We start from the raw sequence: 26,548 nt of genomic DNA, 5'->3' as shown, positions 1-26,548 counted from the left end.
GCAGAAACAGACATGATGAAGGACATACTGTACTAAGGCTGTAATGCATTCGGTGAAACAAAGATTACTGCATGATAGATTCTGCTTTGATAATCATTAAATGGTGATGCCATTGGCCTAGATCCTGCAACCAGACATGAGCGTTTACAGAGACTCCAAGTTCCATACAGAGACCTGCTCACATACAGTATTTACACTGAGCAAACACTGAAACTATGACATCATTACTCTGAGACAGGGTCTGTGTTAGCTCAGTTCTGAAGCCTGTAAGTGAGAGCTTCTGGAACATTCAGAAGTTCAGAATGGGATGCTGATTGAAGTTGCCACGTTTTCCTTCAACCCCCCGCCCACCCCCCCGCCAATGGACTCCACATATTGATGTGCAGTAATACCCCTTGTCTAGTCCTGAGCCCCTACCCTTAGACAGCTGACCCATAGTCCAATGTCTTCTATCTAAGAGGTGAGCAGTGTGTGGTGTGTGTCCATGTGTCCGTGGATGTGTGTGTAGGTATGACTGAGGTATGTAGGCATGCACAGGGTCACAAGTGGTTAACCGTCATTATCTAAAGGAGAGGACTAGCGACATGCAATCAATAACACACCCATTAACCAGTAGACGCACCCACCCACACACACTTTAGCCTCCTGGGAAAACAGACATCCTATATACTGTCTCCATTCCACGCTGACGGCCTGAGTGTTTTCAGATGCATGAATCATACTGCTTTGATGCCACCGCAATAACAAGAATGCAACATGCAACAGCTGTGCGTTGCGCAAAAAACATTTCCTGTTTGTGGGAGTCTTGATTGCTGTCCAGACCGTTTCCTCTGCTCCTGACCACACCCAAGTGTCACACGGGAAGTACTGATTACAGAAGCATCGCAATCAACTCTCACACTTCCTGCTTAACCTTTGTGGAAGAAGCTGTCCCGGCCACCTTCCTTATTTGCCCTTCGTATCTCTTTTATTTTCTCGTCTTCTGCGTCCTTCCCCTTCCCTTTCCATCATCTTCTCTTCTCTCCGCCTGCTACAGAAACATACTTTATCATCTAATGTGTTCAGTAGATGCTTTGATCCAAAGCGATGTACAGCACAGGGGAGATTTTAACCTGCAACCCCCATTGATCAGCAGTCATATTCTTTAACCACTGAGCTAAACCCTTCACTTTGATAACAGTCAATGTTGACTACTGTCTGTAATGATCAGTGTGTTGTGCTTTCAAAGTAGGAGTTGTCCCTTTCCATGACAAGAGCCGGGGCAGATCTGTAGGCATCCTCCTGGGTCTTTCCATGGGAGAAGAGGTCGATGAGGAGACAAAATCTCACATATCACACTGGGCCAAGAAATGCTACAGAAGGAGCCTGGTTCTGAGAATGCCGTTAAAATGTCCACACTCTCCCACCCACACAAAAACACGCACACACACACACATACATGCAAGACACAAACATTTTCTTGATTATTTACCGCAGTTTGGTCGGTGCAACGAGGCCCTCAGTATAAAGCAGCTCGCTCAATGGACAGACAGAATGCGTTCAACACTTGCCTGAGGGATTTCTGTCCATTCTAATAGAATTACAAGCCTCTGATAGCTAAGGCCATTCTCCCAGGCTACTTGTCTGTCAAACATTAGGTCACACTCCGCTTTGAGACGTGGGGAGAGGGGGGGGTGGGGGGGAGAGCTGAGAGGGCTCAGTGCTTTGAGACAGGGGCAGAGGGACCCCACCGCCTGCCAAGAAAGAGAGGGCACAGAAAGAGAGAGGGAGAGAAGGAGGAGAGGGGTTTGGTGAAAGGGAGGGGAGCGAGAGAGAGAATGGGTGGGTGTTGGAGAACCAGAGAGGGGAGAATGAGACAGGGACAAAAGCGTGCATCCTAATCCACTCTAATTAAGCCTTGCGTGATGGACAGGACCTGTGGACGTGTCTCTATTTGGTGTGTGTGTGTGTGTGCGTGTGTGTGTGTGTGTGTGTGTGAGGGTGTGACCATGGGAGGGACCCCGCTCTGGTAGAGATGTCTACTGCCAGAGGCTTGAATGAGACAAAGGCCTGAATGGAGACTTCAAAGCCTCTTCAGAGCGCTCTCTCTCCCACAGTCTACCAACCCTGTGGGCCGGTCAGCAAGCTCCTGCTGCTGTGTGTGTGTGTCTGTGTGTCTGTGTGTGTGTGTGTGTGTGTGAGCATGTTCTTTGGGGCATTTTTGGTGCATGTTGCATAGACGTGGACATTTGTGTGTGTATGTGTGTGTGGGGGTTGGATTCTTTATTTGGGCATCTGTTTGTCTGCTAATCAGTGTTCTCCCCCTCCCTCTCTCTCCCCCTCCCTCTCTCTCCCCCTCCCTCTCTCTCCCCCTCCCTCTCGCTCCCCCTCCCTCTCTCTCCCCCTCCCTCTCTCTCCCCCTCCCTCTCGCTCCCCCTCCCTCTCTCTCCCCCTCCCTCTCTCTCCCCCTCCCTCTCGCTCCCCCTCACTCTCTCTCCCCCTCCCTCTCTCTCCCCCTCCCTCTCGCTCCCCCTCCCTCTCTCTCCCCCTCCCTCTCTCTCCCCCTCCCTCTCGCTCCCCCTCCCTCTCTCTCCCCCCTCCCTCTCTCACTCGGTGAGGGTGTTGTTTATGTGTTAAAGAAGAGGCTGCAGAATGCACATGCTATAATTGGGCCAGGGGATCTGACTCACGGCTCTCTCCCACTGAAGTGTTTGAGGAGAGAGAACATTGGCTCCGGAAAACAGGGTCAGAGGGGGGAGACAAGAGAGGCCCCGCAGAGTGTGGTGGTGTGTGGATGAGGAGAGGAGGGTGGATGAGGAGCGTATGGATGAGGAGAGGAGTGTGTGGATGAGGAGAGGAATGTGGGTGAGGAGAGGAGTGTGGGGATTAACAGAGGAGCGCAGGGATGAGGAAAGGAGTGCGGGGATGAGGAGTGAAAATTATGGATGAGGAGAGGATTGTGGGGATGAGTTGAGGAGTGTAGGGATGAGGAGAGGAGTGTGGATGAGGAGACAAGTGTGGGAAGTCTCCGCGACTTGGCTCGGATCAGATCTCCTTTCACTGCTCCCTGTACTCTCTCTCTGCTCTCTCTCTCTGCTCTCTCTCTCTCTCTGCTCTCTCCCTGCTGTCTCTGGGCCTGTTCTGTTAGTTTAAGGGGTTCCGAGAGGGAATGGATAGCTGGAAAAGTTGGAGTGAAGGTCACTGTGGCCCTTGAGGTAATGAATGTGTGTGTGTGCTATCATATCGGGGCCTGTCGAAGCCCACTTGCTCCCATCAAGCGTCAGGTCGAGGTCCTAGGCTCCCCAGATCAACATGTCAGAGTCACTTCCCAGTGTCTGTGACAACCCTCAGTGACATCATCACTCAAGGGCGGACAAATCAGTCTCCCGTACTCCCATTGGTCACATTGACCCCGTTGTAACCACTCCTTTTACACAACGTGAAAATGTTTCTGTAGTTGCTGTGTTGTTCTAAGATCTGTTATAGCAGTTGGTCCATTCTAATTCCAGGAACGGATTTGGTTTTATCCTAGTAACCATAGTAACATCCTGTTTGAAACGGAAGGTGATGACCACCGGTTGCTCTGGTCGACCAGTATAGGTCCGTCATGTGACCAATACAAATTGGTTCCATTGTTGGGTTGGGGTTGGCTAGGTTTAGACGGCCCTGGTCATTCTCTTAACCACAAAACTAGTCAGGTAGTGAAGTGAAGCCTTGTCCTCAGGGAGATGTCCGGTGAATGACCGGTCCAGTCTTGGCACAATCTGTGACCAGGAAGCCAGACCCAAAACACTAACAAAGAGGCCCAGTGCATTACCCAGCCAGATAACCTTATCAAGGACTCAGAGATGTCTGTCACTCTGAGAGGGGTGGTGTTTATCAGACCCGTGTTTCTATGGCGTCAGGAATAATGGGGTTATAAACAGAACAGCACAAGTCTGCTGTTTGTCATGACCCTGGATTTATGTCTCATTGTTTAGCTTGTGCACACACACACACACTCTCTCCAGCACATGCACGCGCACACACACGGATGCTTAAAACGCAGGGGGGGGACTGAGTGTGAGGGTTGTCCTTGTAGTAAGCAGCCATGGGTACAGGCGGCTCTCAGGCACATCATCAAAGACGGCACAATTACTCCCATGCTCCTTCACTCCAGCATAAATCTGCTCTTATCTCCCCTCTCTGCAGGATCTGGGAGTATCAACCCCATCTACTCTCCCAGCCACTAAAAGCAAAACAAAGTGGCTCTGTGGGCATAAATAAAAAGGAGGAGTGGTGTGGAAGATAGAGAGGGAGGGGGAGGTAAAGAGAGAAAGTGTGAGAGAGGAGGGAGGAAAGAGAGGGAGGGAGAGAGAAGGAGGGGGAGTGGAGGAGAGCGAGACGGGGAGGAGAGAAAGAGGGAGGGAGATGAAGAGGACTAGAAAGAGGGAGAAAGAGAGAAAGAGAGAGAGAGAGAGAGAGAGAGGAGAGAGAGAGAGGAGAGAGAGAGAGAGAGAGAGATGGAGAGAGAGAGAGAGAGAGAGAGAGAGAGAGAGAGAGAGAGAGAGAGAGAGAGAGAGAGAGAGAGAGAGAGAGAGAGAGGAGATGAGAGAGAGAGAGAGAGAGAGAGAGAGAGAGAAAGAAAGACAGGGACTTTTAATGATACCTTTATTGGGCAATTAGAACTGCCAGCTAACCAAGCAGTTTCACCACACCAGCCTTTTCTTTTCTTATTCAAAACAAACCCATTTCACTTTCAAATTTCAAAATTTTACTTTCCAATCAAACTAAACCAAAACAAACCAAAAATTATAATAAAAAACTCCCCATCCATTGTGTGCAAGGCACCCTTCACCCCACATCAACAAACTCCTTCATCTTTCCCACAGGCTTACACTACAAGAACTCAATTCGCAACCTTGCCGTGACCAGCCCCAGCAACACTGCTCTTGCATCGAGCGACCCCACTCCAAAACGCCTACTCTTTCTCATCTTCCATATTGCAAGCTTGGCCTGCCCAAATAAGACATTTACGAGGCATGCTCTCCTCTTCTCCGGAACTGTGTACCTGGGTCCCCCTACAAACAGTGGCACTGAAAGAAAGAAAGAAAGACAGAAAGAAAGAAAGAAAGAAAGAGAGTTGGAAAAACCATTCCCTCCACTGTTGTTCTGCAGACCCTGGGGCCCGAGCGTGCGTCAGGGGTTCCTGTCTGTCAGTGAGCCCTTTCACCACGCTGGTCCACCTCTGGGCTCCCTGTCCTCCGAGGGCACCACCTGAGGTGACGGAGGCCAGCAGGAGCAACGAAAGACGAACGAGAAAGCGAGAACCAGACACCAGAGGTCCGTAGGAGGCGGAGGAGACCGGGAGCGGGTCAAAGGTCAGAGTGTAGTATTAGGAGGTCAGAGCTTCGAGGCCGGCGTGAGCCTCGGCCCGCGGTTGTTGTGTTTACCGAGAAGGTCAAGGTGGAACGCTCCCTCTCTGTTTACCTGAGGGATCAGCAGCCCTGGAGCAGAGCCTGGATGGAGCCTTGTGTTCTCCCTTGTTCTCGACTGTGGAAAAGGTCAGCAGATCCCAGCATCGTTGAGAGCTGTGTAGAGGTTGGCTCACACCTGCCGGGGCCTGTGGACCCAGCCCTGACAGATGAGCTCAGATCTACACACTCTATTTTTAGGGGCGGATGTTTATTTTGCTCTCCCCGGTGTACCCACCAACATCTCTCAGACTGCCCTCTTTATCGCAGCTGTGACCCTGACCCTCCCTCCCTCTCTCTCTCTCTCTCTCTCTCTCTCTCTCTCTCTCTCTCTCTCTCTCTCTCTCTCTCTCTCTCTCTCTCTCTCTCTCCTCTCTCTCTCTCTCTCTCTCTCTCTCTCTCTCTCTCTCTCTCTCTCTCTCCTCCTCCCCTTTTCTTCCCCTCTCCTCCCTTTACATGCTCCCCCCTTCTCTCCTCTCCTCTCGTCCTCCACTCCCCCACGCCCTGGGTGAAGCATTCTCCTTCTTCTGATCTTTTTGGCATTGTCTGTGTGTGTGTGTGTGTGGGCATGTGAGGGATTAAGGGGTGCTGTCTGTAGGTATCACAAGACTCACAAGAGATCACCCATGACCGTCAACTTTTCTGCTCCAGAGAAGTTTTCATGTTTTATTCATCAGTCAGTCTCCATGTTATATCTCAGTTTCACAAGAAGATGATACAAGGAAATGGTTCCACTCCAGGTGCTGTCTGGGGGGTTGGGGGGGGGGAGGTCAGGGGTCAGACTCCTCCCCTCAAGCCTCTCTGAACTCTGACCTCCAGGAGTTGATGAATGAAGTGTTAATAAGGACCAGCCTCTCTACAACCAGGCTCGCACTCTTTGTCCATGTGAGCGTGCACGTGTGTGTGTGCACGTGTGTGTGTGTGTGAGTGTGTGTGTGTGAGACTGCCCTCCCCCCCTCCCATCTGAGGACAGTGAGCTGGCACTGTTGCAAGAGAAGCTATACCTGCTGAACCTTCCAAAGCCTTCCCATCTGTCAGCACTGCCAGACAAATATTATCATCCTATCACACTAAAATCTGCTCTTTTCTACCCTTACATACCCTGACCCTGCCACACCACTACCACCTCACTTCAGAACAGATTGAATAATGGTTACGTATCAAAGTTTTAAATCTCAACCAGCAGATTAGACTTATTCTCTGCACAGCTCCTTACCTCATCCATGACTGGGGCGGGGGCAGAGGTTAAGTGAAGTAAAAAGCCAACACACATACACTCGTATCACACAGCCAATTAAAGAGATGAGTCTTATTAGGCGGGGTGTTGGGACCTCTCGTTAATCAGTGGGCTGGGCTGGCAGGGGCTGGCGCAGACTGGCGCAGCCTGGCGGGGGCTGGGAGGGGCGGAGGGGGGGCGGGGACTTGGGTAAGCTCTGTCATCTTTATGAGTCCTGTCTGATCACGCCCTTAATACACTTGTCCAAACTTTTACTCAAGCTCCCATGATTAGCCTGGAGGGACTTTGTCCAGAAACCTGTCTGCCTGGGTCACCTCTGGAGTAGATGAAGGAGAAGATGGAGGAGGAGGAGGAGGAGGAGGAGCTGGATGAGGAGAGAAGAAGGAGAAAGAGAAGGATGAGGGAGGAAAGGGGATGATATGGAGAGACGAGAAGGGAAGCTGTTGTCCCTTATCTGAGGAGTTTGCATGGTGAATTGTTCACTGTGGTGAGACTGTGATGGATAAAGGACCCCGATTTAGTCTATGCTGATGTTGCGAAAACTCCTCAAATAAACCAGTTCTCTTACCATGGGGGCAGAGCAGTCATATCTCACACACACCTGCTGAAACCAGGTCTTGACTGGCCCTATCTCTTTCTGTCATCACCTGCGCTCTCTGTTCCTCCACCCACCTTTGGGTCAAGCTTCTTTCACTTCACACACACACACAAACACACACACACACAAACACATGCACACACAAACAGGCAGAGTCCCCCGCTGTTACCCAGTGGTTCACGTTCAACGGTCAGCCACCCTCGACCCCATCCAGCCTGACCTGACCCTGCTGTCGACAGAATCCCTCCACACAGAGGACTTTGTCTGTCCTGCTCCTGTGACAACAGGCTAATCCCTCCATTTCATTCTTTTAACCAAAGACTTTTAACCAACAACTGCCCTATCACTTGTGTCCTTGTTCGCCGCACCTTTCCCCTCTGTGGATGGCTGGTGGACTGACAGGGTGCTGAGAGAGCGCTTTCCCACGGTGGGATATTCAGAGCAGTAGGAATCTCGGACCTGTTCCGACCTGTTGTTGCAGACATATTCATAAAGCAGTTCTCTGTTGCGGTGATGGCATCGATCCTGCTGCCTCTTTCTCGCTCACCTCTTTGTTCTGCAAAGGTTTCGCTCGTTAATCCCAGAGAGGTCTTCTGCTGCCTCGGTGGAAGAGTTTGTGGAAGAAAGTAATTAAGAGAGTGCATGCCACAGAAGGTTTTGGTTTCCAACCCCCTTCTCTGCCTGCTTGCCTGCCTGCCTGCCTCTGTCTGCCTCTGTCTGTCTGCCTGCCCGCCTGCCTCTGTCTGCCTGCCTCTCTTCCTGCCTACCTCTCTGTCTGCCTGCCTGCCTCTGTCTGTCTGTCTGCCTGCCTCTGTCTGCCTCTCTTCCTGCCTACCTCTCTGTCTGCCTGCCTGCCTCTCTGCCTGCTCCCTGCCTGCCTCTATGCCTGCCTCTGTCTGTCTGTCTGCTAAACCTGGAGGACAGAGCTTCCCTGGTGAATGATTCTCCTCTTTGTCCTGTCCCCCGCAGGCCTGAGGAGATATACTGATATGATCATTAATGATTCAACCGTGGAATCAGAGCGCTGCAGACTGAGCCCACTCCGTAACCGAGACGGAACACAGCTCCCCTTTTCTCTGCCTCAACATTCTAACTGATGGAAAATCACTGGCACGAGAAGGCAGATCAATGAGTCTGTTCTCGACAGAGCACAGGCTGCCAGAAGTTGTTTCTTAAGGCGAGTTTTCTGATGGTCCGGGCTGAGTTTGGTCATACCTGTATTTAAACTCATGAACACACACACACACACACGTACACACCCACACGCACACATGTACACACACACCTCCCCCACTTCTCCTCCTGACTGCTAGTTCTCCTTGACCCTCCCCTGCCTACAAACAGCAGGTGAGTTGATAGAGGCAGGCCAGAGCCCAGGGTTATCACAAGTAAATACGGGCCTATCTGGGGCCTCCGCAACACAGACTCAACCTCCCTCAGCAGCCCTGACCTGGCCAACACTGCACACACACACACACATCCACAAACACACACACTTTGGACCGTACCCCCTTTTCACAAACACAGATTATGAAAATTGTCACGTGGACTTCCACATAGAAAGCCACTCTTCTTCTTTTTCTTCGATGTATTCACACCCTCAGATGTGGTTAACACAGAGGACTCTGCCTGGGCCACAGCCAATCAGACAGGAGAGATGACAGACAACTGTAACTGTGACAGTCCTGGAAGGGATACACAGTTTTTGAAATCGTTCCAACTTGCCAGCCAGCTGTTAGATGAAACAAGTTAGCCAAAAATGATGTTTTGGGGGGTTGTCCCAAAGGCACAGCCGTCCCACGAAAGACCAGTGAAGCCCAAGCCCAGAAAAGTATTTGAAAAGATTTCAAATAGTATTTGGCCCTGGGGGTCTGACGTGGCATTGACCTCTCCATCCTTCGCGCGCAGGAAGCGGGAGTGAATGGATTTCTCGCTGCTGGTTCTTTTCTAATGAAGCTGCATTGATCTGAGGCCCTCTTTAATGCTGCGTTTAATACACAGGCCTGCTCTGCTTTCATCATCTGCCAGGCTCCCTCTACTCTTTCATGATAACAGCTACGCTACACCCGCCCGCCCTCCCTCCCACTCCTCCTCTCCCTGGTTTCCTCTCACACTGGGTTGGAGAGACAGAGAAAGGGCAGGGAGACTCTTTATTTAGATGAAAAACACAAGGTGTGTTTGTCGCTCCTGGAACTGAAATATGACGTCCTGTGGGCTGTGGCAGCATACACACACAGAGCTTTGGTACTGGTGAACATGGGAATAGTGAGGGACTCACTAGGATGTCTCATGACGCCTGGTTGTGACTGTACGGCTAAAGGCTGCCCCCTGGTGGATGTCTGAGAAATGATGTTCTACTATTACTAGGATCGGTTTTGTAACAGCTGTCTAGATGACTTTCACCAATCTAATCTAATACATATTAGATTTCTATGGTAGACGCAGCATTTTGATGTATAAATAAAGAATACTCAAGATAACACACAAGAAACAAATCAAATTGGTTTACTTTTATTCAAAAGTTACTGTCTCGAGACAAGTACAAATCAGAAACAGTGAGTGACAGGGGATGGGGAAACTCAGAATGTGTGTGTGTGTGTGCGCGCGCAAGTGTGTGTGCACGCATATGTGTGTGTGTAAGTGTGGCGAGGAGAAATGAAAACAGAAATGGCGAGAGAAAAGAGGAAAACGTGAAAATAAAGCTTAAAGTTTTGTTTTATATACATGATCTAATAATGAACCATACCAATGTAGTGGTAAATGACAAACAATGAACAGTACTTTTCTCCAAAATATTTACTTACATAAAATAATTAGGTAAAACACACACAGGCTGCTTTTCTACTTCGTTATCACCGCACCCGGCCGACGAAAATGGTTTGTGTCACACCAACCCACTGAACTACCTTTAAAACATGGCCGTTCCTCACACATGGAAGATTGAGGAGAGAAAGATGACTTTTCACATGCATGTTTAAGGCTTAGGCATGGAATGATTACAAAGTAGACGAGATATATATCTATAGATATATATCTATATATACCTCAGTAGACAAAACAGGTTCTATTTAAACTGTATGTATGCCAGGTGTGTCAGATGGAAGCCTTGCGTAGCTGCCACAGGGCTGCTGTAGTAGCAGAGGAACCTTCACCTCCAGGGGAGACTGAGAGGACTGGCTCTGTGTCAGAACAACACTGCTGGAACTCAAGTTGTCATGTGACCTGATGTCATGTGACGTGATATCATGTGACATGGATGGCGTTTTGTTTCTGCTTTTTTTTTGTTCCGTGTCGGAAAAACCTTAAAGCTGAATTCTCACAAATCTGTTCGTCGATGTTGTTATCCAAACTAATTTACACGTAGGAAAAAAGGTAGAAACCCCAAGACATTATTAAGACAAAAGAAAAACCATAAAAATACAAATTTAGAAATCTTCCTCGACGCATGACTACACATGCTCTCATTTATAACAGTTTACTTACACATTTCTGAAACTTTATGACTTTAGGTTGAAAATTTTGGAAAAGAGGTAAAACAAAAAAAGAGCACAGTTATAAAATCAGCACCGATTCATATATAACTTTATTTAAAATGTAGATAGCTATTTCAACACTCTAATATGCTGGGTTTCACGAGAGAGAGAGAACCGTTTGTGAATGCGTTGCTGCTCTTTTTGTCCCATCTCAGCACAGTGGCACTGGGGGAGGGGGGGGAGGAGGGAGGGGGGCTTTTTCTGGCAGGAGGTGTGGGTGCTGTGGTCCAAATCTGTGGGTAAGCTTGGGACTCACTGCTTTACTGTGGTGACTTGAGGGGGGGGGGAGGGGGTTATTGGATACTATCTTCACAGCACTAGAGAAAAAAGGACTATTCCACATTTCTACCATCAGAACCAACAGTGGTTATTCCGGACCGTTCCGGCAGGTCCAACATCAAGGGGAGGAGGAAGAAAAACAAACAAAAACAACATCTGAAAAATAAACTGGAAAAAGGGACCTCCGTCCACACCTCTACAACGGTACAGCAAGCTACTACAACCTGTTTATAAATTACTACGTCACACCTGGTTCTAACTACTATCACAGAAAGGGTTAGACAGAAAGAAAAAAAAAAGTATTTTTTAAGTTAGACACATCAATCCGTCCCCATATGGAAATAAAAAACAAAACAAAGAAATCTACAAATATGGATTTTTCTCTACAGACAAAATGTCTGACTCCTTATGGTTTTGGAAGTGGCCCATCATTCTACAAACTCAACAGGGACAGCTTACCCAAGGATTATAATAATAAAAGTATATGTTTTTTTTTGTCGTTTTGTTTTTTTGAAATCAAGTCCTCTCTGAGCAAGCAACACTGAGTGTGGGTGTCCTTGGTCCACATGGAGTATCAAGCAGACGTCTGTCTTCTGAGGAAAACCCTGTCACGCATCTCTTTAAATACAAAGCGCCTCCTCTCCTCGTCTCCCAGCCGCGGATTGGCAGACTAAAACATGGACACCCCAAGAACCTGGAGACACAAAAGCAAGCAGACCGGGTTCAACAGGGTTATTTGCAGCAGTACAAACGCTTCCCAATTCAAGAGGAACCCCAGAGTCCTGTTGGTACGTACCGACTCGTCCATGATGGAGGCGGGGTCGAAGTAGTCTGGCTTCAGCTCGGATCGCTCTCGCCTGTTCTTGGATGGGGGCTGGAGGGACAGAGGGAGAGATGGAGGGATGACGAGAAAGAGAGAGGACAGGAGATTTGGCATAAGCTCTGTTACGTGAGAGGTCAGGTCTGTACAGCTAATCAGCTGCCTCCAGACTGCAGCCCAGTGACAAAGCATACATTGAAAACCACATTCCCACAGTCGACCCTAAAGTGAGGCGACTAGAGCAGGTTATTGGAAGGCAATTCCCTAAAGGTGGAACATATCAGCAGCGTCTCACCAGGTCGATGTCCATGGTGTCAAAGTCCATGCCCTCGTTCAGGTCGTCCATACGACCTTCGGATGACATCATCACGTCCTCCACGATTGGCTCCTCGTCCTCCTCCATCAGCCCTGTTCCACGACGGCTGCACGCACACACACACACACGCACACACACACACAATCAGTACCCAGTCACACCTTTATACCAAGGCAGTTGTGGCTCCATGGCTGGCCCAGCGTAGCGCCACCTGGTGGGGGAGAGGGCTCTTACATGGCGTGCTGCAGGTTGGTCCTGAGCTTGGCGTAGTTCATGGCTCTCTCCTGCTGCTGTCGAACCTCCTCCTGTTGTCTCTGGGCGAGCATCCACGTCACCTGGGTACTGCGCCGCGCACACAAGGAACCCCTCATTATTGACAATGCTTTCTTTTCTTTTTTTTTGTGTTGTGACGTGTGAGGCATGCAACAAAACAAAAAAAACGTCGGCCATGTTTGTAGTCCATGAGCCAACAGGGCAGAGGGCTTACTTGTAGTCCATGGGTGTCTGGTGGTGCTGGGGGGTCTGGGGGTGCGGGTGAGGGAGGGGCTGCTGCTGCTGTTGCTGCTGCTGGTCGTGGGGGAGCTGGTACACCCCCATGAAGCTGTCGTCGCGGGCTCTCTTGGGCTCCCGCATGACGGTGGAGGTGAGGTGGGGGGAGGGCATCATCACCGGGGTCTGCATGCTCTGCTGCCACACCTCGCTGCTGCTGCTGCTCTCCTCTGGAGGGGGCACGCACGCACACACACCGTTACACCTCGGGTTTAGACCCTAAACTTCCGACATATGTGGGGTAGTGATACCATTAACAGCCTATATCAGAAATGAGGTTTTTACACACTAAATCCACCCCCCCCCCAACCATCTGCTGCTGTTTAATCTCCCTCCCATCAGCCAGCAGCCTGGCCGGGGAGGGGCATGAGCTCTGATTGGCTCAGCATCTGGGTTAATCCAGCTATGGAGCTCTGGCTCACATGGCACCATGAACACCACCAGGAGGAGGGGGGAGGTCCTCATGCCTGGGGGACATGTCTGGTATATGTGATAGCACCCTCTGTTATCAACACCCCTACCAGAACAGCAAACCTCTGAGGTCACAGAGTTCGCCGCTAAGGTTCGCAGCAGGAGATAGTCGACATATCCAGAGTCAACCCATCCATTTCTGGCCCGAAAAGTTGACAACCGTTTGTGGTCCTGGACAAACTAAACAAAACGTGGATCGACAGAACCTTCGCCGAGGTGTCTGTGTGCGTTGGACGGGGGCGCCACATTGCTTTTTGTACCTTCCGAAAGTTTCCGCTTGGCGGCGGCGGTGGAGGAGACGGAGGAGCCGGCGACAGAGCCGGCGGCGGAGGGCTTGGTCTTCTTGGAGCGCACCGAGGAGCCGCGGCTGGAGTAGCCGCTCATCACAGACATGGTGTCGTCGTCCCCGCCCGCCTGCAGGGAGTTCCTGTAGGAGATCAGGGGCAGCCAGCAGTCCTCGCGCTGCAGGGCCATCTGGAAGGTCATGAAGCGCTCCAGGTACATGTGACTGGGGGCGGAGAGAGAGAGAGAGAGAGTTACATACGGGTCAATGCACAAACACATGACAAACCTGCGAGACCCAGTCTCTCTCAAGCGCACGCCTTCCGACAGCTGGCTTAACACTCTGTGTGTGTGTGTGTGTGGACTTACACAGTCCTCTTGTCCTGCCTCATGAGTTTGGAGGAGAACTCGCTGAGGATGTCCAGGAAGGCCAGGTGGAGGGGCGGGTTCCCCTCTCCCTGGGGGCTGGGCTCCTTAAACGCAAACTCGATACCATCCCTGACGGAGGGCGATAGAAGAGACAGTCAGCCGTGTAGTCTGGGAGCTTCAATGAATAGTACTGGAAAGGTGAACGTGCGCGCGTGTGAGTGGGTGTGTGCGCGCGCGGGGGCGGAGCCTCACTTGTGCAGCATGGCGATGGCGTCCCGGGTCTTGACCTGGTCCAGGCCGAAGGTGAGGGAGAAGCGGCGGGCCAGCTCCTTGATGCCGCAGAAGGACGAGGACGAGCGGTCGAAGCCGTGGCCCAGGTCCGACAGCATCTCGTTAAACAGCTGCAGGAGACACGCGCACATCAACGCCATGACGACCACATCAACACCGTGGAGCCGGGCGAGCCTTCACTAACGACTTCAGTGCTTAGTAACTCCCGTGTGTGTGTGTGTGGTGTGTGTGTGGTGTGTGTGTGGTGTGTGTCTGACCTGCTGCAGACTGAGGATGAGGGTCTTGGCACACTGGATCTTGTCGATCTGCCTGGTCTTACTCATGGTCTCCTTGATGATGTCGCCGTAGTCATTATAGTACTGCAGGGAGAGGGAGGGAGGGAGCCAACAGGAACACACACAGAGAGAGAGAGAGAGAGAGAGAGAGAGAGAGAGAGAGAGAGAGAGAGAGAGAGAGAGAGAGAGAGAGAGAGAGAGAGAGACAGACAGAGAGAGAGAGAGAGAGAGAGAGAGAGAGAGAGAGACAGACAGAGAGAGAGACAGACAGAGGAGGAGTAGAAGGAGTCTGGATTATTTTCAGTGTCACAACCACAAATGGCAGGGATAATGACATGATTCCAGTCCGAGCACAGAGAGCAGGGTGTGTGTGTGTGTGAGGCCTGGGGCGTCAGGCTCTGTGTGTGTGTGTGTGTGTCTTACCCTCATGTACTGTTTGAAGATGTCTGCTCCTGTCTTCATGTCCACCACACAGTAGATGATGAGCTTGCAGTACGCCGCCAGCAGGTTCCTCCGTTTGTGGAGAGCCTCGATCTTCCCTGCCTCGTCGTCCTGCTGGCCGTCTGCAAACACACACACACACGTCATCCACAGGGCTGACACACACACATCCAACATCAGCAATACTGCACTAATTGTACCCTACTTATCTTTAGGTTAGTATAGGTTTAGAAGGTTAGTATAGGTTATTATGTGTATTAGTGGTTGAGTAGTCTGTATTGTATATTATTTTGTATATTTAGGAGGGTTTATTATATTATATGTTAGCTTATCATAGGTGTAACCTACAGTATGTTCTGAGTACTTATGTCATGTTATGCCAGGTTGCTTTGCGTTGTTTTCCTGTGCCCAGTCTGACCCTGTGTTGCTCTGTGCATCTGACAACAAAAGACTTGAACTTGATCCTACTGGTGGTACAGACCGCAGGGCGCAGCCAAACAACAGCAGTGTGTGTGTGTGTGTGTGTGAGGGCCATCAGGAGTGAATGCGTGTGCGCGCACGCGCGTGTGCGTACCGGTGCTGCTGGTGTCCTCGTCCTGGTCGATGAACACGTGGTGCAGGATGAAGGAGAGCAGCTCGGCCTGCAGGGTCTCGTCAGGAGAGTACACCAGCGGCTCCAGCTGCTCCCGCCCCCCAGACACCATCTGGTGGCTGAAGATCAGCAGCAGGTCGCACAGGATGGTGAACGCCTACTCGCGCACCAAACCCAGGAGAGGGGGGGGGGGGGGTGGGGGGGAGTTACGACACGTTTCAAACACGTTTTTGTGTGTGTGTGTGTGCGCGAGCGAGTCCTACCTGTTCTTTGACGGCTGTGTTGACGTTGGTGAGGTAGCGCTGGCACATCATGCAGAACGCCCTCATCTGCTTCCTCAGGGTGGTCATCTCATCCTGGCACACACACACACACACACACGGCGTTAGTCGACCTTTCAGAGCAGAGAGAGTCAGCGAGCAGCTCTGTGCGGTGTGACAGGTGTGAGCGAGGTGTGACAGGGGTCAGGTGGTGTGTGTGTGGCGGGGGGGGGGGGAGGCTGACCTTTCTGGAGTTGTGTCCCTCCGACACCTTGGCCAGGTTCCACAGGATGACGTAGTGTGTGCACTGCAGCGCGTGGATCACTATCTGTTGCCACAGGGAGGAGGGGTTACTGCTGTGCCCCCTCTGGGAGGGAGGTCCACTGGACCCTGTGTGTGTGTGTGCGTGCGTGCGCGCGTGTGTGTGTACCGACCTGCTCGGGCATGTCTCCGTTCTCGATGCCCGTGTTGAGCAGTTTGAAGTTGCTGGTGAACAGGTCCCACTGGGACAGGTCATGAGCGCTGAGGAGACAGGGGTTTCATCACTACAGCACAGACCTTCACACGGATGGGGGGGGGTCACTTGTCTGTGTGACCCCTATGCGCGACGGACTCGGCCCCGCTTTCGAAAAGCGGCCGCGGGCGGGGTTTTACCGCTCCGTGAAAACGGACGTCGAGGAGAAAAAGCTCAACTTTTGGCTCTGCGCGGATTGCGAGTGACCAATCGGAACACGCGGTAGCCTGTCGGCACGGAGCGCACATATTTCGAGAAAACTCGCCCTTCTGCGGACAGTCACAACACAACAATGTGGAGCAGATGTGAAGGACTCACTTGTGGAAGGCTGTGATCCTCTTCAGGGTGGACAGGACCTGGTAGGCGTCGTCCTCGTCGACCTCCTCCCCCTGAACACACAACACCAGTCAGTCCTGCTTCCCCCGCCTCGGCCTTTCCCACGCAGCTGCCCCGTCTCTCGGCCTCCCAGCCCCGGCGCTTCTCTCTCCGCCTCTTCCTTCCTGGGTCTCTCCGACTCGGCCGCTCTGATCTCCCTGTAACCTCGGCTCGCTCTGCACCCATCCCCTCCTTTCCTGCCTCGCCTCTACCCCCTCCAGCTCTCCCCCCCCCCCCCCCCCTCCCCCTCCTCCTCACCTCCTGCAGGAACTCCTCCAGCAGCCGGTTGAACTTGTCCACCTGCTCGTCCAGCAGCTGCGAGCGGGCGATGTCCACCCGGTTGAAGATGGTGAACTCCTCGTTGGCGAGGGCGTGGTAGGTCTTGGAGCAGGCCTCCAGCACCTCCGTGTCTGTGTGCTTCTCAACGATCTCCCGGATCTGACGAAGCAGGGACTCCAGGTGCTGGGGGGGGGGGGGGGGTTAGGAAAGTTCAATGTCATCCATTGGAATTGTTTCTTAGTTCTAGAAGGTTGATGGTATGATTTGCTAGGTGTGTGTGAGAGAGCTCTTACCTTCTCCAGGCGACCTGTGGTGTAGATCTCCAGGTCAAAGTACTGAGGCAGCTGCAACAGGTTGGTGACTTTTTCTGAATCTACCGAATACTGTGGGAGGAACACACACACAGGGTAAGGTAACCAGAGGCCACTGTGCTGCACACAGAGAGAGGCCGAGACAAAGTCATGGAGAAGGGCAGAGAGAGGCAGGGAGAGAGAGGCAGTGAGAGAAACAGCAGAGAGGGGCAGTGTGCTACCTTGGCCAGCAGGGGGGGTAGTGCCACAGCGAACAGCTCCGTGATCCTGGTCTTATCGTCGAGCTGGGTCTTCTTCTCCTTGGCCGTCATCACCTGCGTGCACACAAACACACACACACACAGGCTCCAGGGTTAGCCGGTCGTGGCGGAGGCAGACTCAGGAGAATGTCAGTGAAGGCAGAGGGCTGGAGGTGTGGTGTGCTTCCATAGGGGCGTTCTTTAGGCTGAGCAGGGCCAGGCAGGGCCAGGCTGTAGAGCCACGAGCTTCCAGCAGCACCGCACGCAAGGCAGTTAGGCTGTGTGTGTGTGTGTGTCTTACCCTCTTCCCTGTGCCGCGGCCGACAGGCGGGTGGCACTCTGACGCCTGGCGCACCGTGCACAGCATGATCTCAATGAGGGCCGTCTCCTGTCTGTCTGTCAGCGCTGCGCACACACACACACACCAAGAAAGACAGAAAGAAATCAAAAGTTACAACTTCTACTCTTACAGCTACTCCTCTTAACCCCTGGGGGCTGTGTGGAGGGAGTGTTGTAGAGTCAGGGCTGTAGAGTCAGGGCTGGAGAGTCAGGGCTGGAGAGTCAGGGCTGGAGAGTCAGGGCTGGAGAGGTGTGGGGGCAGCGTACCCTCCTCTCCAGGCAGGGCCTCGTCCAGCAGCAGGCTGGTCATACACTCCCAGTCCTTCAGCAGCTCCGCCCCGCTCTCCCACAGAGAGTCCACCAGGTAGGCTGCATGCTCGTGGAGCTGCGGGGGCACGGAGAGAGGGAGACAATTTGTAAAAAAATAAATAAAAACAAATCGAGGGTCTCTCTGCCAGAGAGAGATGGAGAGACACAGACAGAGAGATGGGGGGGGGGGGGGTCTGTCTCACCTCACTCTCCAGGAAGAAGAAGACTGTGGTTTTGATGAGATTGGCGTTGATGCTCTGTCTGCCCCGCCTCTTGGGGGCGCCCTCCTCCTCCGCCTCTCGTTGGCTGAACAACCTGGGGGGGGGGGGGGGGGGGGAACAACACCACACACGAAGCTTCAGCTTTAAGAGTCCAGCCAGGACATCCTTGGACGGATCTGAATGAGGGCCTAACCGATGGACGACTGTCTTCGATCTCCAACCAACCTCCCTCTCTCCCTCTTCTCCCTCTCTTCTCCATCGCTCTCCCTCCCTCCCTCCCTCCCTCCCTCTCTCCCTCTTCCTAACCTAGCTAATATGGTTAGCTCTGCATCATGGTCTGTGGGAGAACAACATGTGGACGACATCATAATCATCATCATAATCATCATTATCATCTCCACTGACGACACTAACTCTACTCCTGAGGCTACATTTTAAGGATCCATTTGTGATTTCTGATTGGATGGGAGAGGGTGGGGAGGGGAGGGGGGGGAGGAGATGGTGCCTACTTCTTAAAGAGGAACTCCCCGGCTGCTATGGCGACGGGCCGGTGGGCCGAGTAGACGAGGTGGTAGACGCTCTCGCAGTCCTCAGGGCTCAGCACCTCGTCCGTGCTACTGCAGAGACAAGACACACACACACGCTGAGGAGGGTCACCAACACACACAGGGGCAGTCACACAGGGGCAGTCACACAGGGGCAGTCACACAGGGGCAGTCACACAGGGGCAGTCACACAGGGGCAGTCACACAGGGGCCGGCGTCTCAGGACGTGACTGAGGTGACGGCCAGGGGGACAGGCAGACGACACAGGACGGACACAGGACGGACACAGGACGGACACAGGACGGACACAGGACGGACACAGGACGGACACAGGACGGACACAGGACGGACTTACTGCAGAACGAGGGTGAGCAGCTTTATTGCTTGGACCGCCACGTCGTACTCCTTGTCCAGCGTCATGGAGACGATACGGTCCTGGGGACGGGGGGACAGTGGTGAGTTAAGAGGCTTCGGGGGGAGCGTGGTTCAGGTGTGTAGCTTGGTGTCGTGAGGGTTCAGGTGTGTAGCTTGGTGTCGTGAGGGTTCAGGTATGTAGCTTGGTGTCGTGAGGGTTCAGGTGTGTAGCTTGGTGTCGTGAGGGTTCAGGTGTGTAGCTTGGTGTCGTGAGGGTTCAGGTGTGTAGCTTGGTGTCGTGAGGGTTCAGGTGTGTAGCTTGGTGTCGTGAGGGTTCAGGTGTGTAGCTTGGTGTCGTGAGGGTTCAGGTGTGTAGCTTGGTGTCGTGAGGGTTCAGGTGTGTAGCTTGGTGTCGTGAGGGTTCAGGTGTGTAGCTTGGTGTCGTGAGGGTTCAGGTGTGTAGCTTGGTGTCGTGAGGGTTCAGGTGTGTAGCTTGGTGTCGTGAGGGTTCAGGTGTGTAGCTTGGTGTCGTGAGGGTTCAGGTGTGTAGCTTGGTGTCGTGAGGGTTCAGGTGTGTAGCTTGGTGTCGTGAGGGTTCAGGTGCGTAGCTTGGTGTCGTGAGGGTTCAGGTGTGTAGCTTGGTGTCGTGAGGCGTCTTGTCCAGCAGGTGGCGCGGTCTCACCTTGAAGCGGCTGGTGAACAGCTCCAGTCTGGTGTTGAGCTCTCTGTTGTAGTAGAGACCCTGCAGGGCTGTCAGACACTTCAGCCGCACCTCACCTTGCTGGGAACACACACACACACACATTAAGACGCGTGAGACATCTCACCACAGAAGTATCAGAATCAAACTTCTATTTTTATTTTAAAAGTGCTAATCCACCTACAAGCACCGCACGATGCTTGTGTTATTTTGCTTCTCCTCAATATTTGTATATTTTTTGATGATACATATTAGAGCTGGGCGATAAAAAATATTATCGAAGTAATGACTTCCCTCAATAAAGATAGCGTAACATTCATTCATTTTCAATAACGTCGATAGACAATAATTAGGAACAGCAGTCCATTTAATGTCTGTGATGCAGCAGGAAGTTGCGGAGAAATGGTAGCCTACGCCCACTAAAATACACTGAGAACCTCGAGTGGAGTAGCTAATATTAACCGCGGAAAATGAGCCTTGTTGCCAAAAACAGTGGCAGTGATAGACATGGCGAGGGAGCAACTTCCAATGAATAAATTGTTGATTAAAAAGGGTTCGTCTTCTTCAGTTATTTGGAAGTGGTTTGGATTTTTGAAATCCGACAAACAGCAGAGCAATGTTTGGTGCACATTGTGTCGTAAACAGGTGGCCACCAAGTCTGGTAATACGACAAACCTTTTGTCGTTTGTTGTTTTGATTTTGCGCCAAGGTATTGATAAAAAGCTTAAGTTACTTGACCCCAGGTACGTGCTCCCTGACCGCAAACATTTCTCTCACACCGCGCTACCTAAACTTTATGCCGAGTGTGGGGGAAAAGTTGAGGAAGACTTATTTTGCTGCTACTACGGATCTGTGGTCTATCGTCTTAATGATCGTTATCGAACGGAAATATAAATATCTATCGTGATCACTTTTTACCCATATCGCCCAGCCCTAACACATATATGTTTTGATATGCCACTGCGTAGACGTTGTATGCCAGGTCACGAGGATGTCCCGGTCCTGATGTAGGACGCCATTAAGCCCGAGTGACTCTTGACTTGGCCACGTCCTGCTCACCTTGTCGTGCATGGTCCACCCCACGTATTTCAGATAGCTGTCGTTGAGGAAGGCGTCGCTGTACAGCTTCATCCACACGCCGATCTCCTCTATGCAGATGGCCCTGATCTCTGCTATGGCATCACTGGGGACCAGAGAACAGACCGGCGTCACCGTGGTGACCATGCACTCGGTGATGTCATTGTCTTCAACGCCGTCGTCATGGTTAAGCCACCCTACAGCCTTACAGTCAACAATCCGTCATCATCCTCATCAACATGATCACAACCGTTATCGCTGAGGGAACGTTATTGATGACACTGCATATTAATTGTAAGTCTGACCAGGGGGGAAACAGACCGGTTTGGCCATGGGAGAAGTGTGTGTGTGTGTGTGTGTGTGTGTGCACTTACCGATATCTGTGGACAAACACCCCCTTGAATATGGCGTTCATCATGTTTTCAATCTCATCCTGGTTCTCTTGGAGCTGAGAAGGACAGTCAAAATACAAATCAAGTTTTCATTAACCCTAAAACACATAACACACAGAGGTTTCCTGAGATACTGAGTGTGGTATGAGAATGAGTGTGTGCGCGTGCATGCGTGCGATTGTGTGGAGAGGAACAGCAGATGGATGCCCAGTGGGATCTGGTCTTACATAACCCAGTTAACAGTCTCTGCCAGCGGAACCACAGGAGACACACACACACACACACACACTCAGCTAACTGAACAGGAAGGCTAGCTAAATGGCCATCCTGCAGTGGGCTGCAGAGGTGTTCTTGCTGTCAGAGGTGATGCACACCAGAGCAGAAGTGACCCGCTGGGGGAGGCAGGTAAAAGGGAACACCAGGACTGCACTGCATTTAATTGGCCTGGAGTGTGTGTGGGTAATGTGTTTATGGTGTCAGGAGGAAATCATCATTAAGGCTAGCTATTTGTCTAGGGAGCAAGCAAGGAGTCTAGGGAGCAAGCTAGGAGTCCCGGTGTGGAGTGCAAACTAACTACTATCTAGCAAGCAACTATCCTACTGCCGGACTCTCACCTCTTTGCGTTTCTGCAGCAGTAGCTCCAGCCTGTCGTTGGCCCTCTTGGCCACGATCTTGTTCCTCTCCGCCTCGTACTGCCGCTGGGTGTTGTCCATGTTGATGCTCAGGTTGAGAGCTACATTCACCAGGGCTGTCATCAGCTTCATGGCTGCCGGCGGCACACACGCAGGCCAGTTAGAAAACCTTCCTCACGCCTTTAGGAGAAACGTTTACTGTTCCGGCTAATACACACACACACACACTCCTCCTCGTCGTCGTCTCACCTGCGAGCGTGCTGGTGTGTCGGAAGGCTCGGACCTGGGAGTCCGACAGGCCGGTGAGGAGGGAGATGACCGTGTCCATCATGTACTCGTCGTAGATGATGCTGTACTGGCACTGGCGCACCAGGACGCCGATGAACTCGCAGAAGCTCGACTTGAACTTCTTCCACTGCGGCCCTGCGATGGTCAGGGGGTAGTCCCCGCTGTCCTGCGGGGGGGGGGAAGGCAGAGGAGGGACCTTGTGGTGAAACCGCTCGGCAAAAGAAGGTCAAGCGTTCGGGACGCGCCCGTCGGACGCGGCTGGCCAGATTTCCTCCGAGCTGGGAAGTTCGAGGAGACTTGAGGAAGAGAGCAACAGGAAGGAGGTGGGATGAGCCTCAGTACCTCGTCAAACTCCTCTGTCATTCTCCGGATGATCTCGGAGTTCTGCATGTTTCGGAACATCTCGCCGCTGACCACACCTGAGGGGAGAGGGATCGGTGAGAGAGACACAAATGGTCATCGTATCTTCACTGACGTGGTCTGTGGAGTGTTAGTGGTAAACGGACACTACAGTTGCAGACAGGCCACTATAAGGCATGGAGAGAGATAGGGGACACACACCTTTGCAGCCGGAACACTGGATGAAGAAGTTGATGAGGTCTAGAAGCGCGACGTCGCGGTCGTGCTTGTAGGACTCTATCCAGTCATCCACCACTGACTGCACCACAACAACAACAACAGCAGTTAGGACACACAGTCACTATTAACTATGCTTCAAAAGTGCTGCCACCTGGTAGAAATGACTGGTGACGGATAAAAGGTTAGCTTTCAAAAGGATCAAAATATTGAGCAATATATTGCATCCCCCCGCCCCCTCACACACACACACTCACCTGCATGGCGCTCTTTCCGAGCTTGACCACCTCGAACAGCATCATGTTTTCCATGCCGTTCTCCTGGTGGTGGCCATTGATCCTGCCTGCGCCCTTCCCCCCCTTCCCCTTCTCCCCCGCAGGCTTCTTCCCCTTCTTCCCCCCCTGGGACGGACAGCGCGAGGCCGAGACAGAGAGGGGACAACGATGAGGAAGGCAAGCACAAGAAGAACGAGAAACAGCGCATCACTGAATATGGGTTAGGGTCCGCGGCGGGTCTAGCGGCGTACCTTTCCTTTGGCCGGGATTGGGTTTCTTCCATCAGGATCCTCGGAGAAGTCTGTGTCTGAGGAGAAGCGCGTGTCTGAATCCCTGGTGACACACACACACACACACACACACACACACGGCTGTTAGGACGACGCGCGCGGCCTAAACTGTCCCCCTCTTAAGTCAGCAGGGGGTCCCTGTACGCAGGGTGAAACGATATGTTGGCCACTTACTGAGGGTAGTGGAACTCTGACGGTATTTCTGGTGCCGCTATCATTTCTGTAACATCTTCTGGACAACCTCAACTTATGACTGACTTGATATCCTCGCAAAGCACCGGGCGACAAAGCCTTCACATAAGACCTGGAACACAAGGCAACACATTGGAGTTTCCTCTGGTGAAGCACAGGTGGCTCTGGTACAGCCAGGAAAGGGGTGAAAACAGGTTGAAATAGACCTTTTTGGACAATGCATGTTGTACAGGTTAATAATTATTTGGATAAAGGACAGCAAACTATGGATTCAGTTATTCTACATTTCCCCAAAGATCTAAAGCAGTGTTTTCACATGGTAATAGAAGACGGACATAAGCGCTCCTGTCAGGCTCAGATGCGTGCTCATTGGCTCCCTCTCATCTACCCTCACCCTGGTTTCCAGGAAACATCACCCAAGGCAGGAAAGAGGATCTGCCTCCATGCCCTAATATGGAAGTGTGCAATCCGCCCCGATGTACATCTCAACCAATAAAAACTAGTTATCAACACTGGCTGACATAAACAAGAGAAACAGTGGGATTAAAGGAGAGAGTAGATCCCATAGGCCTACAAAATCATAAATGAAATAATAACATTCGCATCCAGCATGAGATTGACATACCGTGCATAAATAGTCCCTAAAAAGCTATTTCTTATTGAATCCAACTGACTACAGTCTTTACTAATAAGGTACACAGATTGTAGACTCCAGGTGGCAACGTCCACGATGGGAGGCAAGGAAGAAAAAAAAAACTCCTCCAATTACCAAACCTGCTCTTAAACAGGGTGTGTCTTTCCACCACAAGCTAGCGAGGACAGACACAACAGTGCCCATGAGTAGTGAAAGCGTGTCATTCACAAGTTTCTATTGAACACTGACATAGCATTGCACAGAAACAAACTGTTCATTAATCAACTTTAACGCCAAAAAAACTGACATGCACCATCAAGAGCGGAGATCGTCCACATCTATTAGGTGTGCACAAAAAATAAACATATTTTATGTTCGGGTAACGCACGGTTGTGAAGTCAACTATTAACTTCCGATTGATTTAGGTCGCTAAGTAGACTACATGTCCTGCAAAATTATGACGCTAACCAGCGGCGTGCCTTGCTATATGAAATTGTCATAATATCCATAACAACACTAACTGTGAAGGCCAAGCTGCTAACAAACAGCTTTCTAGATAGCGTTATATAAAGTAATCTTACGCTAGCCGCCTCCTTACATAAATTACACACTGCCACTGAACTCGAGGCTAATTTACAGTTCATTTGCTCTGGCTGGTTACTGTCTGTGTATCGGCTGAAAAGTGGCGCCAACCACTACCAGCAATGCAATAAGAAAGCCACCCAAGAAATGAGAGCAGCTAGCTAACAACAAAGCACGTCAACTAAGCACATCCTAACGTCAGCCAGTAGATAGCTAACAAGTAAAATGATAAATCTAAGTTCCCGTTAGTACGTTCCCCCTACTGCGTTGGCAAAGGGCTGCTGTGGCCGCCTGTCAAACTACTTGACGCCAGGCAGCAGCAGTATGCTGCTCAGCGCCGGGGAGACCGACAATAATAGCTAGCCTACCTATTTGCTAACATTAGCCATCCGGATATAATCTGAGAAAGAAAGCCCTGTTCATAGAAAGAAAACTTTCACCAAAACACTACCGGTATAACAGGTTCCAAACCACTTCTATAACATAAACACAAATACTACTTTGCAATTTAGCAACTTTCTCAATGTATTTGTAAACTGGGGTTAGCTAACTAGCTAGCTTTCCTCAAGGCCTAAAATAATCTTGGTGCTAGCTATCCTAGCTACGAATAGCTAGCTGGCTACTTCCCTGCAAAACAGCGGATCTGTCGTAGCTAGCTAGGTAATGTACAGTAAAAGCTGACCCAACAAACCTTTACTCGCTTACTTCCCCTTAGATTGCAAAATTTCAATCACAATGTAAAAAAACATTTGCTATCGTAATGCAAGACCATATATAAAGAGACAAGAAGTAAACATATTCCTATCCATTTACGTAAAAAACATCTCGTCCTTGCGTCGTCCATCTTGCCTCGGGAGCTCAGTTAGCTTGCTAGCTAACTGAGTAAGCTATTAGCTGGAACCAGGAGCTAGCCAACTAGCTAGCAGCTAGCAACCAAAATACAAATCAACAAACTTCTAGATTGCTCTCCGCCATTTTACAGCTAACTTACCTCGTTATCGGAATGTAGTTCCAACAGAATCCTAACTTTGGAAGTTATTGCAGAGATATCAGCGCAATTTCGACACAATTCCGTAGCTAAATGAGTTTGAAAGTGGCGGTCAGAAGCGGTTTTGGACGTTCTCTCACCCCGCTTGCTCCGTAGTACGGATTGTTGTTTCGACGACTGTGAGGGGGAAACGGTGGTGGAAATTGTGGTGCAGAGCTGCCACCTACTGGCCAAAATAGTCTTTGCACGTCTGATGCCTCGTGAGTAATGTGACATCTAGTGGGTAGTTTCGCGCAGCGCTGCTGCCAGTTAAGTCAACTGTATGAATTGCTGTGGAATCATTGCCAAAACACAAAACGTGTTAAATCTATTAGAGGGGTTATTTCCACTGACATAAATAGGCTTAAGGTTCATTGTGATTAGGGAGAACTGTTAAAATACTGGTGACAAGGACCCCACACATCCTCTGATAGTATTAATAAAAGCAAAAAGCCATTATAAGGACAATTGAATGTATAGAAAACCAAAATATATCTTTAGTGTTAATCATCTATGTTCTTCATTTATTTTGTGTTTATGTATTACCTTTTCTTGGCTGGATATTTCTTGGTAGACAATTGATAAACACTTTCTGGTACAAGTTTTTTGCCAATTTGCCATTTGAAACAAATACAGTCATGAATAACAGTAA

The 26,548-nt window shown here is 51.0% G+C and overlaps 1 protein-coding gene across 1 annotated transcript; it reads right to left on the bottom strand.

Moving 5' to 3' along the window:
* Window positions 1–9,762: 9,762 nt before the first annotated feature.
* stag2b (STAG2 cohesin complex component b) lies at window positions 9,763–26,039 on the bottom strand. Its single transcript, XM_062477103.1, has 34 exons — window positions 25,861–26,039; window positions 23,636–23,765; window positions 23,423–23,504; window positions 23,154–23,297; window positions 22,882–22,978; window positions 22,663–22,739; window positions 22,282–22,486; window positions 22,015–22,166; window positions 21,383–21,456; window positions 20,991–21,114; window positions 19,914–20,012; window positions 19,233–19,312; window positions 18,842–18,949; window positions 18,315–18,426; window positions 18,070–18,187; window positions 17,765–17,868; window positions 17,446–17,538; window positions 17,207–17,296; window positions 16,893–17,096; window positions 16,578–16,648; window positions 16,180–16,267; window positions 15,990–16,073; window positions 15,749–15,841; window positions 15,468–15,642; window positions 14,876–15,015; window positions 14,435–14,536; window positions 14,139–14,287; window positions 13,887–14,015; window positions 13,496–13,743; window positions 12,703–12,934; window positions 12,450–12,557; window positions 12,195–12,321; window positions 11,876–11,953; window positions 9,763–11,773 (listed from the first exon to the last, which is right to left on the bottom strand). Exons 2-34 carry the CDS (start codon window positions 23,677–23,679, stop codon window positions 11,750–11,752), a joined length of 3,855 nt encoding a protein of 1,284 aa, XP_062333087.1. The 5' UTR covers window positions 23,680–23,765; window positions 25,861–26,039; the 3' UTR covers window positions 9,763–11,749.
* Window positions 26,040–26,548: the final 509 nt, after the last annotated feature.

The sequence above is a fragment of the Osmerus eperlanus genome, chromosome 13 (assembly GCF_963692335.1).
Source record: "Osmerus eperlanus chromosome 13, fOsmEpe2.1, whole genome shotgun sequence".
Classification (NCBI taxonomy): domain Eukaryota; kingdom Metazoa; phylum Chordata; class Actinopteri; order Osmeriformes; family Osmeridae; genus Osmerus; species Osmerus eperlanus.
Note: the sequence above shows the minus strand (reverse complement) of the source record. Positions and strands in the feature narration are given on the sequence as shown.